At 52.1% G+C, this 18,388-nt stretch overlaps 2 protein-coding genes across 4 annotated transcripts; one reads left to right on the top strand and one right to left on the bottom strand.

Annotated features, from left to right (window-relative positions):
• Positions 1–269: 269 nt before the first annotated feature.
• On the bottom strand, positions 270–16,335 carry ZBTB4 (zinc finger and BTB domain containing 4). 3 transcript variants are annotated; one of them, XM_079134776.1, is made up of 4 exons: positions 16,196–16,335; positions 6,255–6,325; positions 4,712–5,793; positions 270–4,074 (listed from the first exon to the last, which is right to left on the bottom strand). In XM_079134776.1, the coding sequence occupies exons 3-4, from the start codon at positions 5,782–5,784 to the stop codon at positions 2,130–2,132; spliced, it is 3,018 nt and encodes a 1,005-aa protein (XP_078990902.1). In that variant the 5' UTR covers positions 5,785–5,793; positions 6,255–6,325; positions 16,196–16,335; the 3' UTR covers positions 270–2,129. The 3 variants fall into 3 exon arrangements, with proteins under 3 accessions (XP_078990902.1, XP_078990901.1, XP_078990903.1); XM_079134775.1 differs by lacking the exon at positions 16,196–16,335 and adding an exon at positions 13,853–14,010; XM_079134777.1 differs by lacking the exon at positions 16,196–16,335 and adding an exon at positions 13,277–13,405.
• Positions 15,986–17,026, top strand: SLC35G6 (solute carrier family 35 member G6; the record flags this gene model as incomplete). The annotated part of the gene is given in 2 exon segments (XM_079134784.1): positions 15,986–16,006; positions 16,010–17,026. Coding segments are annotated over 2 exon segments (1,038 nt in total).
• Between the last annotated feature and the right edge of the window lie 1,362 nt (positions 17,027–18,388).

The following is an 18,388-nucleotide window of genomic DNA, read 5'->3' as shown; positions in this document are numbered from 1 at the left end:
TTCTGAAATTGAAATTCCCTGGTCCATCCTCAACCCCTTCCATTCTCCTGTGCCTGTTTGCCTCAGAGGAGTGTGGGTGAAGGGTACAGGGGGACTGTCATCACATCTGTCCCCTGCCTCCAAGGCCTTCCTCAGTCTCTCTTGTGGTTCCGCTGTATATATAGATATATATAATTTGTGTGTAGATATATATATATATATATATATGTATTCTTTATTATGTATTTTTCGCAGTTTTTCTAAAGTGCCAGAAACAAGATTTGTGGGAATTTTTAGTGATTTTTTTTTTTTTTTTTTTTTTTTTTGCATTTTTCCCTGTTTCAAATGTTTTCCCCATTAAAAATTGGAACTTGGTACATTCAGTAGGAAATTCTTCACTCAGACTGTGGCCAAGACCAAGAAAAGTGCAAAGAGACAGAGGAGGAAAGGAGTGACTCCTCCCAGGTTAACATTCAGGAAGCCTGTCCAACACCTCCCCCTTCCTATAAGCTGGGAGGGAAAGAGGGGACAGGATGATGATCCTGGCACTCCCCAGATTTGCTTCCCTCTAAAAGCCATGATCTTGCCCTCTAGGCAGTTGCTGAGAGGGCAGCCATCTTGGCCCCAAAAAACAGTAGCTGAGAGAAAAGCTGCCATCTTGACAGCAACTTTTTCCCATTTTAAAACTGCACTCCTCTAATTCCCATTTGTCAAATTTTCTCCCCCAAACTGATTCTCCCCTTGAGAGCTGTTTTTTTCTGGGGGAAGAGGACAGGTGGGGGTGAAGAGAAATGTTCTTCCAATCACAGAGCAGGGAGGCCCTGTTTTCAAACAGAATTAGGAACAAACATTTCAGTTATCTCCCCCACTGGAAGGATATAGGGACCCCTGACCAGGGTTAACTAGTGCAAATTAGGGATTAGGGACTATTTAAGGTCCCTATACCCCATCCCTAGGCTGGGATCTTTGGGTGTGGGGAACTGAGTCAAAGATGGGGTGTAAGGTGCTCTTTTGGAGGGAAAGTTGGTGGGGATACCCCAAAGCCCACCAAGAAAGTAGGATGGTTCCCCCAAAACCATCTGGAGTGATTGGTGAGGAGAGCGACACTAGGGAAGATGGGGTAAAGGTAAGGATGGAAGGTCATGTGCAAATCTTGGGCTTACCCACCCATCCAACCCCCATCATTTTTCTGGCTATTTGGTCTAGTCTGGGAGAAACCATCAGGAAAGGGGAAAAAATGGGAGAAAGTAGATTCCTTTCTCCATTCCATATGGAGTTCTTTCCTCCTGACCCCCAAATCTGATTTAGCCCAGAAGAGGCCATATAAAAAGGCATGAAGAGGTGTGATCTATTCACCTCTTTTGCCTTGGAAGAATCTGGAGCTCACTGGATTTGAGGGTCAAGGTAAGGCCAAGATTTCCCTGGCCTGGGTTGGAAGAGTACTCAGCCATGGAACAGAGGGTTAAGCCCTCCTGTCAATACCTCCTTGACCTGGATTGGGTGAGGCCATCTCCAAAGCCCAGGAGTATGAGGAACATGGAAGATCCAAAGGCATGGAAGTCAAGGAAGGCATGGCATCTCTATGTGAAGGAAACAGGGACAGAGAAACCCACCCTTGGGAAGAACGGAATCCAAAGCCATGTTCCCAGGCAGGTGGGTCAGGTATCACAATGGTCTGGTCCAGGCCCTGGGCCACAAAGAATGGAATGTGCTAGGAAGCATCTAGGGAAGGGCTTAGAGAAAGCTTCAGAATGAGGTGGGGATTATTAGGAGAGATGGTTTCCCCCTAGGTTTACGAATTAGGGGAGCAGGTTAGACATTCAGAGCTGGTGGGGGCCATGAGTAGAGATTCAGATAAGTATATTGCTCAGTTGCCCCAAGGGCTGGAGAAGGGATGGGAGCTGGCCCTGCCCCTCATGGGGCCATTCCCTGGAGGAAGATCGAGAGGGGAACCACCAAAGATCCCTTCCCAGGAGATGGGAAAACTACAATCTCACACAAAGCAGCCTGACTCCTGAGCTCCAGGGGCCCCCAAGTCCCTGCACAAGAGTGTGGTGGGGCTCCTAAGGGGCAGGAAAGCCAGGGAGCTGGTAGTGGTAGGGGGTTCAGGGAGGGCGGCATCTGGTGAAAGGGGGATCTGGCCCTAGAGCTCACCCCACATCTCCCTTCTGGTTTCTCTCAACCCCTGCCCTTTCCCCTTCTCCCTTAGGGGGAACTGATGGAGGAAGAGTTGGGGGAGGTGGAGTTGGGGGAGTAGGGGGTGCTGCTTGAGGATTCACTGCGTAGCCAAAGACCCCTGGTAGGAAAGGAAGGGCTCCCCCACCCTTCTCATCGGGTAGGACCATGTTGAGAGCAACTGGAAGAGCAGCCAAGTTGCTGAAGTTGTAAGGGTAGGCAGCAAGGAGCTGGGGGCCATAGACAAGTGGATAGGGCTCAGGGTAGAAGGTGACTTTGGCAGCCCCCATCCCCTCTATCCGATCCCCTTCAGAAACACCCACTAGCCCCTCACTCCCAGGTTTTCCTCTGCCTCCACTTGGTTCCCGGCCACCCCCTATCAGAGCCAGTGGAAATTCCTGCACAGGGGGGTATGCATAGCTGCCCCCTCCAGCTACCGGGGGCTCCTCGCCCCCTGAGATTACAGGGTCCTGGAGTGAGGCCATCTCAGAAGCTTCCTCAGCAGCATTCCCACCGCCTGCCTCTCCACTGGATGAGGACACTTGCATCTCCTGGGGGGCCTCTTCCTTGACATCCCCAGACCTGGTGCCAGTGCTGCCCTTAGAATAGGCAATGACAGGTGTGGGGGTGCCTCCAGGCCGCTCAGCAGCATGCCTCTGTCCATGGCGGCTCAGGGCAGCGGCTGTCTTGCACACCTTGGCACAGTGGGGACAGGTGAAGCGGGTAGAAGGCCTCCGTCCAGCACGAGAGCTATGGGAGCCCCCGCTGTGAGCCTCCTGGTGCTTTCGCAGCTTCCTCAGGGTGGTAAAGGTCTGGGCACAGTCCCCACAGCGGTGTCTCCGCTCACCACGGACACGCCCTACTGGGCTCTCCACTGTGGGGTTCTCTTCCCAGCCCCTCCGTTCCAGCTTTTGCCTCCAGCGTGGTGGCCTTCGACCTCGGGCCATCCCACTGCCCCCACCACCGCCTCCATTGGCAGCTCCAGCCTTGCGCTTAGGTTTGTATGAATAGTAGGGCCTCCAGAGCTGGTCCTCCCCACCAGCCTTTGATTCCTCCTCCTCATCTTCTTCCTCATCCTCCTCCTCTTCCTCTTCATCCTCCTCCTCACTCTCCTCCATCTCCTCTCCGCTCAGCTCTCCAGGACGAAGATCAGTTTCTGAGATTCGGCGCTTGACAATGGCCTCTTCTCCAATTCGCACAGTGATCTGACACAGTGGAGGTGGAGCCTGTAGCTGAGAGGGGCCCCTGCCAGGCCCTGGGGGGGGACCCCCACCCCCACCAATCCCACCCACTGGCTTGGCTGTATAAGTCAGAGTCCTCCCAGCCCGTGGATTCCGGCCCTTGGCCTCCTCTGTGGCTGTAGCTGGCCCTGCAGCTGTGGCTGGGCTGACCAAGGTGGTGGCTGGGCTGGTGGGTGTTGCTGCAGGCTCAGGGGGAGGAGGTGGATATTCTCGTTTCTTAGGGGGCCTTGGAGGAGCAGTGTAAGTGATTACTGAGGCAGCCTGAGACCCTCCTGTGCTGGTTGGCCCACCCCCTGCTCCACCACTGCTACTGCCCCCATGGACAATGACAGAAGGAGCTGGGTGAGCAAAGGTGATGACAGAGGGTGGTGGACCAGGCTCTGGGGCAGGTGGGGGTCCAGGTGGGGGGCTAGCTGGCATTGCCACAGGGGCCGGTGTGTGGAGGCTTGGAGAAAGGGGAGCCTCAGGGGCTCCCTGGCTGTAGGTCTTGTAGGGTCGCTTCGCTGCCCGCATGGGAAGCAGGCGGTACAGCTTCAGGGTATTGAGCTTGGGCTTGTAGCCTCCATTGGGTGTCTTCTCACTGGCTAGGAGGCCCGGGCTAATGCCATGGAAGGCTCGCTGGTGGGTCTTCAGGTTATAATAGGTGACAAAGGTCTCCCAGCAGAAGATGCACTGGTACCTGGGCCAGGACAGCAGGGAACAGGGCAGGAACAGAGCCACTTGAGTCAGGGGCCATGAAGCCAAGGTCTCAGTTTCCATGTCCTCTGTAGCCCTCAAACCTATAATTCCCCTAGCCATCTTCTCACCCTCCCTTCATGCAGTTTTGCCCCATCCTGCCAGCCTCCTGAGGGGCACCACTCCCAACCTCAACTCTTCCATCTGTGAACTGGGAATGATCACACATCCCAACTCACAAAGCCTTCTGAAGCATGAATAACAGAATGAGGAAATGACTTAAGAACAAGGACATGCTGTGGAACTACCCAGCATTGTTCTAAGTATTATAAGTACTGGTGAACATGCCTTTGTTCCCATAGTCTTCTGCTGTAAGGGTAATTCACTCTTTCCTTCCTGGCCTTCCCTATAGTGCCAAGCCAGGACACAGGTGGGCAAGGTGCTGTTAAGCATCAGCTGAAGGAACAGGCTGTGGGGGTGGGCAGTGAGTGAGTGCTGGTGAGCAGGGGCCAGGGCATAAGTAGAACAGATTGAGGATTACTTTCTAGACCTCTACATCTTCTCTCACTTGCCCAAAGCCTCTGAATGCTGACTCTGGGCCCTCCTTCCCAACCCTCCACTCCTGGACCCAGGCCACTCACCTGCGCTCCCCGGTGTGCCACACCTCGTGCTTGGTGCGGTACTCAGCCAGGGCAAACACCTTCTCACAGTAGCGGCAGGGGTACTTCCTCCGCCATGAGTGCACATTGCTGTGCCGCTTCAGGCTGGACAGGGTCACGTAGGAACGCTCGCAGGCTGCACACACGTACAGCACATGGCCACCCACTACCTTCACCACGTGCTCAGGGCCACCTCGGAAGCCCACTGGTGGGGGTAGGGCTGAGGCATTCACTCCTGCAGGACCACCAGGGCCAGAGCCCCCAGCTCCCAGCCCTGTGGAACCCCGAGTGCTGGCCCCCCGTCGACATTGGGCCTCATGGGTCTGTAGCCGCTTAGGATGGATGAAGCTTTTTCCACATCGTGGGCAAGGGAGGGGCCGACGGGGCAGGGGGGGCTGTGAGTCAGGAGCCTGGGCATCAGCCCCGTCACCCTCCCATTCTCCATCTGGCTTAGGCCCAGACCTGAAGCTGTCCTCTTCAGGCTGTGAGGTGGTCATGGGGGCTGGGGTGGGAGGTACCCATGCATCGCCTCCCTCCCCAAGGCCTTGCAGGCGGGAGATGCCCAGACGCCGACCCAGAGCTCCAATCTCTGCCACAGCTGCCCCGTCCCCTCCACCACCAGGGAGTGCAAGCCGGGCACTATAGATGAAGTTGAGGACATCAGAGAAGGCAGCTGCTGGGACCCCTGGAAGCTCAAGGACCCGGGGTGGGGATGAAGCAGAGGGAGAGGCTGGAGGGGGAGAAGAGGAGGAAGAGGAAGAAGAGGAAGAAGAGGAAGAGGAGGAAGAGGAGGAGGAAGAAGAGGCAGCTGTGGTGGTTGCAGGGTTGGGAGCTGAGCCCCCAGTAACTGGTGGGAGGGGCAGAGGGGCTGAAGCTAGCAGGGCCTCTCTGAAGAAGGGACTAGAGGCAGCCAGGACGCTGCGGTGAGCAGGGAACTTGGTGTCTCCGGCTATGAGAGTGACGTCACAGAAGAGGCCACGGAGCCGCTGCTCATTGAGCTGGCGCAAGACGGCAGGGGCATGGGATGGGTCCGTCACCTCTGCAGGTGGGGGCATGGCGCCAGCCTAGACATGGGGAAAAGAGGCCAGGGAGAGTCTCAGAGGCTGTGCAGAAGGCAGGGGCCTCTAAGACCAGGGAAGTGAACTGGGAAGGGGTCAGATGCTGCTGGTCAGAAATTGGTAGAAGGCTGAGTAACTTCAGGTCACAGAAGTTAACACTCAACCACCCAAGTCTAACCAATGTTCAAGATCAGTATTTCTAATATCCAGGGTTAGAAGAGAGGTCAGAGATACTATAGGTCATCATAAAGGTCAAGAAGTCTATTACCTCCAAAGTCTATTACCTCCAAAGTCACAGACTAGCAACATAAGCAATGGAAACCCCTCATTGGAAGGATAAGGAAGCTCCCACAACTACTGCCAATCATTTCCCAGAACTCCCCAACCTGGACAAAATCGCTGCCTTTGCTGGCATGCTACCCTAGGTTTAATTTTTCTTAGTTGTAGTCCTCTTGGTACCCTCTCACCTGAGAGCACAGCCAACATGGAGCGGACTGGGGGGTGGCTCAGTGAGTCCCTTCTGCCCAGCCTCTTCCTTCTGTGGAGAAACAGAAACCATGTCAGGAGAACTGAGAGGAGGAGGCAGGAAAGGGTCCTTAGGACAAGAACTGGAAACGCAGGACTGTAGGGAGTGGGTATTAGTACAGTGGTCAGGGCCAGAGAGGACACCTGCACTGCTCTGCAGACCCTGATCCCTTCCATGAGTATCTGAAAGGTTATTTGTTTAGCCTCATCCAGTGAGACCTAGGAGGTCACAAAGATTTTTGCAGAGGCTTTTTCTGCTGGCCCACAGAAGTACAGAAACAAGATGATTCACATATTCCTAATTCATCCTCTAAACAAGTCAGCAGCACAGTTCAATCCTATAGGTTCAGGAAAGCCTGTCAAATAATTTTCAAGTCCTTTGGTCCAACCTTGGGGCTCAAAGGAAATCAAAGATTTCAATATTTTCTTTTATCACAATGGGTTTATTTATTTATTGAGATAGATTTGTGTGATTTTTTTTGGGGGGGGTACCAGGGAGATATATATATATATATATATATATATATATATATATTTTTTTTTTTTTTTTTTTTTTTTTTTTTTTTTTTTTTTTTTTTTTTTTGCGGTGCTGGGGATTTGAACCTGAACCTGGGGCCTTGTGCTTGCGAGGCAAGTACTCTGCCAAGTAAGCTATATCCCCAGCCCTTCATATTTTATTTTGAGACAAGGTCTTATTAAATTGCTGAGGCTGGTTTTGACTTTGCACTGGGATTTCAGGTATGTGCCACCACACCTAGCTCTGAGGCTGGTCTTGAACTTGTGATCCTCCTGCCTCAGTCTTCCCAGTTGCTGGGATTACAGGTTTGCCCCACACCCAGGCCTTGTCAGTGTGAACTTCTTTATTGGACCAAGCCCCTGGCTATTCAAATTAGCAGAGGGCCTCCTCACAGGTCTCCAGTCCTCTAAATCTTAGAAGGGGTTTCTGGCTCAGGTATCAAGTGACCTCTGAAGACCACTGACAAGTGCCAGCTTGTTCCAGTCTCTAAAGGGCACTGGAAAGGCCACCAGACCAGGAGTGGAGAGCCTTGGAACCCACTTCTTATCTGAGACCTGGTGGCCAAGGAACTTGGGCTTAAAAAGCAGGGGAAATGAAACCCTTAGCTCACCTCTTGCTGGAAGCCTCCTCCAAAAGGAATAGCAGGCAACCCAAATGCAAGTTTGGTACTTGTCAGCTCAAAGAGCAACTCATAGCTATTTCCCCACCTGGGTACTATAGGGGCTTGAGTTCCCATCTTTTACTTGAATATCTGGGTTTCAGTGCTTTATTCAAAGTCATATAGAGCTGGGAATAGCAAGTGGGCTCTGTTCATAGAATTAGACCTGTTGACCTGTAAGGTCAGGCAGGTCTCTCTCATCTGCCCTCCAGGCAGCCTGGGAACTCTGACCTTTTTGCAGAGGGAGTGGGCATCCTTCTGAGTGCCCCACATCATGCATATACTCATGCATGGCCTGCATCAGGAGTTCATATAATCCCCAAACACTGCAAAATGTTCTTTTCCCATTTATCACCCATACCATCTGGACTAAAAGGCCTTCTCCCCATATCTCATTTTCCTGCAAAAGACAGCTCTGATTCCTCTCCTGAACAGAGATATGCAAACAGAGATGATATGCAAAAGGTTTTTTTTTAACCTTTATTTATTTTTATGTGGTGTTGAGGCTTGAACCCAGTGCCTCACATGTGCTAGGCAAGTGCTCTACCACTGAGCTATAATTTCCAGCCCCTATTTGAAAGTTTTAACAACCCTGACTGCCAGGCACAGACCAGGAACTGGTCAAGTTACTCTGTTCATGCTGTGAATAGGTTGGGAATCCTAGGGAAAAGTCCTCAACCCAAGCATGGGCTGTGATTAGACTTCCTACTTCTTCCATGATAGCCTCCGGCCTACTGGGATCCCAAGAGTCAGCACTTTATGGCATTATTTCATTTGCTTCTCATTGCTACCCTGAAAGGTAGCAGATAGTTTATTCATTTTAAGGTGGCAGAGGCTCAGATGTACTGTATAATTTGCCCGAGTAGATAAATTATCAGTAGCTGGGCTGGGATCTGATTCCAGGAAACTTGGCTTCAAAGTCAGTATTTCTGATGACTTCACTACAACATGATGAAGGACATGTTTATAGCCCCCACCAGGGTGCCACTACTCTACCTGGAGTTTTTGTGTCACCTTTTTCCAGTGAGCAAAAGTCAGAGTTCAATTCCACTCCCTATTCAGCCATGGCCAGCCCTGCTCACCTGCACAAGCACCCATGAGAGGCTTGGTGCTGCAGACACACAGCTGTGTGCTGACTGCCTTGACACTTGGACAAGGCCTGTCATGGTTTCCTAGAACCACAGACACTCAAAGCTGGACTGGCCCTTTGAGATCATCTAGAATCATAATTATTATGGTCTTTGTAGCTGCCATTTATAAAATACTTATGTGCAAAATATAGTGCCAAACATTTTATCTGCACCATCTCAATACCCAAAATGGTCAGGTGTAAAACAGGTGTAAACAAAACTAAACAAAACAGGTGTAGAGAATTTCAACACTATAAACTCATTTCAGGTCTAGGAAATATAGTGATGTAGTGATTTGCCTGTTTTTTGTTTCTGGCAGTGCTAGGGATCAAACCTTGGGCCTTTTGCATGCTAAGCATATTTTCTAGTCCCAATCCCCTGCCCCTGGTCTCGTTGCTAACCCAGCTAGGGTTTGGATTCAGCTTTCCTGAGTTTGATTGGCCACTGCCCTGCAAGGGCTTGTGCAGGGTGGAGAAGACACTAGCTATGTGACCTCACACAAGTCACTTAACCTCTCTGTATCTAAGTTTCCTTATCCATAAGGCGAAGATGATTAATAGCTCCCACTTGTGGGGTTATTGAAAAGATTAAATAATAAGTGGTAGATTCAACCAATGGAAGATTGAAAATATTCTGAAAAAAATCATATCTGTACAAGTACAGACTTTATTTTTCTTATCATATTCCCTAAGTACAGTATAATGAATATTTACATAGCATTTACATGGTGTTAAATATTATAAGTAGAGATAACTTAAAGTATACATATGTTAGATACAAATATTATGCCATTTTATGTAAGGGACTTGAGCATCCAAGGATGTCATATCTGTGATGAGCCCTGGAATCAATTTCCTGTGGATATCAAGGTAGATTGTGCCTTGTCTTGGAACTCAGGCCTGGAAGATGGTAGTGGGAAGTGGTGAAAAACAAGAGGCAGAAATTGGGCTTCAAGGGAAATGTGGTGGCTTTCCGGTTTTAGGTTTCTTATTCTCACCATTCCTCTACTCTTGACAGCTTGTGTGACCTCTGAGGTGCCACTATGGTGGGCATCTGAGCATGGCCACCAGACATGCTCCACCTCTTGTTCCCTCTGCATAGAATGTTCTTTCCTTCAGATAACTTCATACCTCACAGCTTGATTCAAAAAGTCCCGTTACTCCCGGGCCTTCTCTGGCCACCCCCACCTCCCAAAACTTCATATCTTCCTACCCTACTTTATTTTTCTTCTTGGAACTTAGTAAAACACATTGCTCATTTATCTCTAGAAGGTAGACTTCAAGGCTGGCAACAGTGGGAATTTTTCTCCAGGCCTGAGCACAGTGTCTAGCACACAATTCGGGGGGTTAAGAAATTTTTTAGGAGCTGAGTGTGTAACTCAGTGATAGAGTGTTTGTTTAGCATGTACAAAACCCTGAGTTCAACCCCAGTAAACACACACACACACACATTATTCTGATAAATGAACGAACTTGCCCTCAAAGTCTGCTTGAAGGCTGTCTATCCTCAGTTCCACCGAGCCATCCTCAGTGCCACATTGAGTCAGCAAGGAGCTGGGAATGATGATCATAACTTGACCACTACTAGGGTATACACAATTTGATAGTTTCCAAGGGCTGCATTGCCTCATTTAATCCTTGAAATGGTCATCCACAATAGGTATTTTTATTCTCACAATTCTATAGAAGAGGAACCAGAGAGGGATGTTCCTTGATCAAGGTCACACAGCTTGTAAATAGCAAAGACAAGATTCAAATTCAGGCTGGGTCGACCCCAGATGTTAAATCTTTTACTCTGTCATTCTGCTGGATCCTGCCCTGAAGGGGCCTACAGCAGGGCAGCTGGTTACATAAATCACTACACAAAGTCTCACGTGCTAAGTGCTAAATGTGTCATGTCTGACTCCACCCTTTCCCTCGCTCCCAAATCCAGCAGTCACCAAGTCTGGCTGAAACTGCAGCCGAGCTTGGGAACGGCTCTGAAAGTTTTCTTCTCAACCCGTGTTTGGCCCCCGAAAAGGTCCTTGTTAACACTTCCATGGTCCAAGGCCATGACCTCCCAGCCCTCTGCCTTTAGGCTTACCTCTCCCATCCAGCTTTACTCCCACTGGGAGTCAGTGTTCCTGTTAACAGTTCAGGTACTAACACTGCTATGTTCAAAAACTGTCCCTAGACCTCACTCACTTCAGAATGAAGTTCAAATTCCTCCACCAGGCACTCAAGGACTCTGGTCCAGCTCCAAGCTCCCCTTAATCTTGCCTCTATTATTCTCTCTTCAAACACCCAGTGTGCTCTCCAACCTCTACATGTTCCACCTCTGTGCTTTTGCCTCTGCTGGGTCTCCTGCCAGCAATGCCCTTTCCGTAACCTCTTCTCAATATCCCTCCAAAATGTTAAGATCAAATCAAGTGTTTTCTTCTTTTTGGCCCTCCCTGACCCACAGGACTAGGACGACCTTTCTTTCCTTTGACTTACCAACATTTTGTGCCCCTCTGGCCAGCCCCTGTGTTATATAGTAGCAGATCTTTAGGGTCTCAAGCGCTGGACTGGGATTCCCGAGAGCACTACCTAAGCATGCTGGTCTCCTGGTGAGATGCTGAGTTCTGCAGAAACTGGGGAGAAATGTGGGGTGTGTGTGTGTGTGTGTGTGTGTGTGTGTGTGTGTGAGAGAGAGGTCCACTAAAAACCCCAGAAAGGCAGCAGAATACAGAATTAAGAGCACAGGACCTGGAAACTGACTGCTTGGATTCAAATAGAGTTTGAATCCTCTTACTAGCTAAGTGACTTTGGGCAAATTACTAACTTCTCTGGGCCTCAGTTGCCTCATCTGAAAAAGGGAGGTAATCAGAGTACCTACCGTGAGGACTAGATGAGCAACAGTAAGAAAAAGCACTAAGAATGGTGCCTAATACTCAGTCAGTATTAACCAAGTGTTTACAGCCATTGCTATTAGTGAACCGGAAGGGGATTCTCTGCTGGCAGAGGATCTGGCCCAGGCACAGCCCCCAAACTGAAGCTAACATTCCAGGTCTGTTTCCCAGGTGTCTTTGGTAGGTAGGACACATAATTAGAGCAGTTTTACAGATGTGGAACTGAGGCTCACTTAGGCAAAGTGCCAGTGAGTCTCAAAGCCACCAGAACTCTTTAGTTCCAGTGTGGGGCTTCTGTCTTGCACCTGTCATGCAGGCTTCACACAGCAGCCAGCCTCCTTCCCACCCCCATGCTGAAGGATCCAGTCACAATGCCCTCTTGCCCCCATATATATATACATTTCCACAGGATAGAAGAAGTACACAGTGTCATGTACAATTGGAGCATGCACGCATGTGCACACACACATGCCCCTACAGAAAGCCCAGGCCCCAAAGGTGAGGAAAACCTGTTCTCAGGAATCTGCCTAGTGAGCGAATTCTGTTCAAGGCCCTTCCACCTTCTTCCAGTCACAGGAGTGGGGCCCAGTGTGCGTCACAGATACCCACAAGGGGGGTAGAGAGAGGGAGAGGGCAAAGTAGGAGGAGGAAACTGAAAACTTCATGTTTCTTTTTTCCATTTTAGTGACAAAAGTCACACCCGGTCTTTACATAAACATGCCCAAGGAGTCACACTGTCTAAGCTCACTTCCCTTGCAGGCGCCAGGACTCTCCTCTCAGTGACCCTGACAGGCTGGGTGAGGGGCAAGCACACAGACCCTACAAAAGAGATGCGCCAACCTGACAACACCCATGCCTCCTGCCCTTGCTCTGCCCCATATTTATCTCCCTGTCTTCCCATAACATCTCCTCTGCAGCTCCACACCGCCACTTAAGCATACAGAAGGTAGGCACTCACACACAGTTTGCAGCTGGTCTCTTGGGTCTGAGGCCCACATTGCCCTTGTCATGCCACCTCCCTCCCCACAAGTGTTTTCTGACCAGCTTGCCTCCCAGCCCAACAGCCCGGACAGGATCCCACAAACAACGTCACAAAAGAATCTAGTGGAGAATGTTGCAAACACACAACCTTCCTCTTGCTTGGCTGCCCACGATCTCATAAACACAACTTTCACATCCCACCCAGAATCTTTCACACCAGTGCCAGCTGACCCACTGGCTCCAGAGACACACCCTGGGGTTTATCAATCCCCTTGTGATCCAGGGGATCTGGGTTCTAGATGTGTAGCCCCTATGCAACTCGCTCAGCACAAACACACAAACCCACCCAACGGTTTGTCCTCACCACAAGTAGACCACACCTTGGCAGGGCCACAGAAATGAGACCTAGATGTGATACCTTAACTCGAGGGTCCACAATTGCCCCTTCAAAATGGGCATATACACCCTGCATTCTGGAGCCCTCCATAAGAAGTACATCGTGCCAGCTATGCAGAGAACAAGCGTTCATAAACAGTTCATATATGCAGCACAAAACATACGTGCAAGAAAACACAGGCTGGTAGAGAATATACATACAACCTTACATCGAACAAACTCCGCACTCAGCGCATTGTGCCCTGCTTAGAATGCCCATCTGTCACCCAAAGCCATAGGGCCACATCTTGTAAGTAATTCTGCCCCACAGCACTGGACACTCCTACAGGCTTTCTATCTCTATGGCCCAGGGAGGGCCCTACCGGGACCCCTGACTGCCAGAGGAGCAAACGGTGGTGCCCAAAGCGGTTTACCTTGCCCCACAACACTGCAAGAGACACAATCTCCAAGACTCACAGCCACAACCCTGCCCCGACGGCGCGACGGTTCCAGGGCTCCTGCTCGCACTGCGCACCCCAAGCACCCAGCACACCCCAATTCTGGGGCGCTCGGCGGCCCACCCCTCCCCCTCTCTGCCTGGCTCCTACGCCATCACCCTCCCAGCAGCTTGCAGCGCTTGCCTGGTCTCACACCCGCCCCACCCCACCCCCAATCTGCCCCCCGCAGGGAGGGGGACTTTAGGCTGCAGAATTAACCCTTCAAAGGGGGAGTGAGCACGGCCCCTTCCACGGCCCGGGGCAATCGCATCCCCAGTCCACCGCTCCCTCGGACGCCATACCAGGGCCCCCTTAGTCGCCCCCCAGCGCCATGCGTGCCCGGGGGCGGGGCCAGGCTCAGCCCTCGACCCCTGAGCCCCCAGGTCAACTCCAAAGGGGCGCGGTAGCGGCCCGGGGTGCGGCTAGGGCCCCCACGGCGCCGGGCAGCGGGGAGGGGGCCCGGCAGTTGGCTCCGGTCCGCCCTAGCCCTGCCCGGTTCGCCTCGGGGCCCACCTGACTGCGATGGCGCCGCGTCCGCCAGGCCCGGCTCATCACCGTGGCCGCCCCCGGCCGCTCCGGTTTCGCCCGCCTCCAGCTCCGGCTCCGGCTCCGGCTCCGGCCCTGGCCCCCCCAGCGCCCGGCCCCGGCCCGGCCCCGCCGCCGCCGCCGCCGCTGACATCATCGGCTCCCCCCGCCCCGGTCCTACCCCCACCCCCACCCCCGGAAACAGTCCCCCCCCAGCGCCGCCGCCGCCGAGAGAAGGCCGGCGCAGCTCAGCAGACACCGACACAAGGCTGCAATGTACGACGGCCTTGGCCCGGGCGATCCCATGCAGGAAAACGCGAGGCGCAGGGCCACCGGGAAGGTGGACACACAGCGGGGCGCGGGCCCGGCTGCAGTGTCCCTGCAGGGACACACGGCCACTCACTCCCTAGGAAGGAACACCCTCACCCCTGCCTTTTCTCCAGCACGCCCTTCACTAAGGGGTGCAATCGTCTAATAGTATACACACACTCTCTGGGCCACATATATACAACATGGCAGACTCACAGTTCTACCCACTGGGAACCAAAGACTCAGCTAGGGCCAGCACACTCACAGGGCAGCCCTAGACACAGACACACACACACACACACACACACACACACACAACCAGAAGTGTGCAAGCGCATGGCAAGGAAAACCCCAAGCCCTAGGAACAGGCACTCATCAATGACCACCAGTGCAGATGAACACACAGCTTGGTACTTTGTCTCCACTAGTGGAAATATCCACATCAATATACTTTGTGCATGAATGCAGACGCCCTGGTGTGGGCCTCCTTGGACAGCACCAGCAAAACACCAGGTAGAAGCACACACAGAAGAAACACATTCCTGAAACTCCAGAGGGACAATCCCAGAGACTCTTCCCTGGTGCTGGAAAGAACGCAGGAGACAGAGGAGCCAAAACTCAGAGTTTCTCTCCTTAAAACCTTTGTGAAACAAAGGAAGACATAAATAAACAAATGAATCTAAAGCCAAAGAAGTATCACAGAGCCAGTCATAGAAAGAGATTACATGCCTGTAATCACAATGGCTGAGGCAGAAGGATTACAAGTTTAAAGCTAACCTAGGTAATTTAGTGAGACCCTGTCTCAAACTTTAAAAAAAGAATAAAAATCTGGGGATGTAACTCAGTGGTAGCATGCCCTGGGTTAAATCCCCAGTACCACCAAAATAATAATAATAATAATAATAATAATAATAACAATAATATATTTATTATTGTTATTATTATTATTATTATTACAGAGAGAAGCTGGGTGCAGTGGCTTACTCCCAGGGACTTGGGAGATTGAGGTAGGAGAATTGAAAGTTCAAGGTCAGCCTCAGCAATTTAGGAAGATCCTTTCTCAAAATAAAAAAAAGGGGGACTGGGGATGTAGCTCAGTGGTACAGCGTTCCCAAGTTCAATCCCTAGTACCCCCCAAAAAATAGAAAGGGAAAATCAGACACACTTTGGAGTCATGGTAGCAAAGATATGAAACAAGCAGAATTAGAATTCATGAGAAAATAGCCACCCCCCCACACCCCAGGAAGGTTCCAGAGAAGAACCCCACCCCCACTCCAACCAGGTCACAATGGCTGGAGCTCTGAGGGGCTCAGGCCCCCTGAGCCAGGAGGAGAGGAGGAAGTCCAAGGAACGATGGTGAGTATAGGGGCCAGGGGGCATAAGGGGCATAGGGAACCCAACATACTGCTCCTGGTAACTCCCCTTCTTCTCCCCTAAAACTTCCCAGTGGTCCTAGAGACACATACAAATGAAACTCATAATGATGTACCCAGATGTCCCTGGAGCTTGTGACATCACACAGATATGTAGCATCTACACAGCACTGGAAGCTGCGTCCCCTTTCTCGAACCAACAGAGCATCCCTGAGTCCTCCTTTTTCTCCTCTCAAGAATAACCTATCCAGAGAAACACGATACTCCTGGATCACTCACTCCCAACTTCCTGCTTTTGATGCTAAAGGCCCACATTGTACCACTGCATCCATCTTTCAGGTCCTTTCAGGCCCTTTGAGTTCCTCTTCTGTTCTGCAGGCTCCCAGACCCCAGCCTGGCATTCACCTTGCCTCAAGTTCCCTGGGCTGTGACTGCCCTCATGCCGGAGCTCCTTTCTCCCTAACAGGCTGGCAGTCACCCCTACTTCAACCTGCCGGACTTCACCCAGCCATCGACGCCCTCCACTCCGCCCAGCCTCCCCTCACACCAGCGCTGCTGGCCCTCGGATGCAACCAAGGGCCTGCTTGTTGCCCTGCTGGGTGGGGGCCTGCCTGCTGGCTTCGTAGGCCCCTTCTCCCGTATGGCTTACCAGGCTTCCCACTTGCCCTCGCTGGAGCTGCTCATCGGTCGATGCCTCTTCCACCTCCCCATTGCCCTGCTACTTAAGCTGCGTGGTGACCCACTGCTGGGACCTCCTGATGTCCGGGGCCGGGCCTTTCTCCATGCTCTACTCAACGTTCTCAGCATCGGATGTGCCTACAGTGCGGTTCAAGTGGTGCCTGCTGGCAATGCCGCCACTGTTCGTAAAGGTTCTTCTACTGTGTGCTCTGCTCTCCTCGCCCTCTGCCTTGAGAGTCAGGGTCTCAGTGGCTACGACTGGTGTGGCCTGTTGGGCAGTACCCTGGGATTAATCATCATTGTGGGACCTGGACTAGGGACACTGCAGGAGGGGACAACAGGACTCTACACTGCCCTGGGCTATGTGCTGGCTTTCCTAGGAGGCCTGGCTCTATCACTGGGGCTTCTGGTCTACCGCTCCCTGCACTTCCCCTCCTGCCTACCAACAGTGGCCTTCCTATTTGGCTTGGTGGGCCTAATGGGCTCTGTGCCAGGCCTCTTTCTGCTACAGACCCCTGTGCTACCCAATGACCCTCTGAGTTGGAGCTGTGTGGGGGCAGTGGGGATCCTTGCTTTGGTCTCCTTTGTGTGTGTGAGCTATGCAGTCACCAAGGCCCACCCTGCCCTGGTATGCGCTGTCCTGCACTCTGAGGTGGTAGTGGCCCTGATGTTGCAGTATTATGTCCTCTATGAGACTGTGGCACCTTCTGACATAATGGGGGCAGGGGTCGTGTTGGGCAGCATTGCCATCATCACTGCCCAGAACCTCAGCTGTGAGAGGGAAGGGCAGGTGGAGGAATGAGATCAAACTTGAGAGCCTGGGGGTTGGGGGGGGACAGGGGTAAATAGGAGACTGGAATACAAACATGAGAGAACAAGTGCCTGGAAAAGAGCTGGTGTGGGAGAGGGACACCCCTCAAAGTCAAAGGTGGAGAGGGATATTCGGAAGACCTGGAACAAGCCTGGGGACCAAGGAATATGGAGTCTAGGCTAAGCCCTGTGAATCAGGGAATAACTAAGGAGTAATGTCTCAGATCCAGGGGCTAATGCAGGCTGGCTGTGGGCCACAGGGAGAATTTCCCTTTGCAGCAGAGAAGGGCATTGGGGCAGAAGTGTGCCAGCAGCTGCACTGGGGGGAGGGGAGTGGGCCTTTTTCCCTTAGGCGATGGTTTCCTTTCCTCTTGGTTCTGCCCCCTCCCAAGGTGGTGACGTGACACTGACATCAAACAAGGATCATTCTAAATGTGGCTATGCAATTGGTGTCATCTCTGCTTTGGAGGGAGAGTGGAAGTCCTACACTTCTCTTATTGGAGTATCCCTTGGCATCCCCAACCCCCCCCCCCATCTTATTTCTGAAATATTCTATAAAGGGAGGATTTCCTAATGTTCGGGTTCCTCGAACCGCCCCCCCCCCCCCCCCCCCCCGCCCTCAAATCCCCTAGGACTGTAGTGTTCCGCCCCATGGCTAATCTGCTTTTCCCGGATTGTTGCGGTCCCGTGATCTCTCCCGGACAGCGGCCAGCCTCCTTCCAGAGCAGGCCTCCGAGGTGAGGCCTCTTCGAGCGGCTCAGCCTGGGGATCCAGGACCAAAGCTGAGTTCAGTACTGGATTAGAGACCAGGAGTTGCCCACTCATCCCTGGAAGCCGTTCGACAAATATCGCCTACTTCCGGACAAACGACTGGACTCGCCATCTTGACCGGTTCATGCATATTCAAGATGAAATTGCATATTCATGATTAAGGACGGACCCAGCACTCCCTCCGGGAACCTTCTCAGGAGGATCCGACCGGCCCCGCCTCCATTACCGATTCGCAGAACAGACCATTTTCCTTATGGGGGGGGGATATTAATGAGACACTTCAGCTGAAGATGAAACCATACCCAAAAGTAGAATTAAAAAGGCCTAATTTTGTCCTCGATCCTTCAAACCTTCAACCTCAGTGCAAGAGGGAGCAGAGAGGGGAGGCGGAGGGATTAGGAAAATTCACCTCCCCCTGTCATTTCAAAAGGTCTCCCAACCAGAGATTCTGAGAGGGAGGACCAACGACTCCAGCGTGCGTTCCGTGCGGGCCGGCGCAGGCGGCCCCGTAGCGCAAGGGAGGGCGGGAAAGGAAGGGGCGGAGATGCAGGGGGCGAATCTATAAAGGGCGTCATTCGGCCAG

Source organism: Sciurus vulgaris (assembly GCF_902686455.1).
Source record: "Sciurus vulgaris genome assembly, chromosome: 3".
Classification (NCBI taxonomy): Eukaryota; Metazoa; Chordata; class Mammalia; order Rodentia; family Sciuridae; genus Sciurus; species Sciurus vulgaris.
This window is presented reverse-complemented; position numbering and strand designations above follow the sequence as displayed.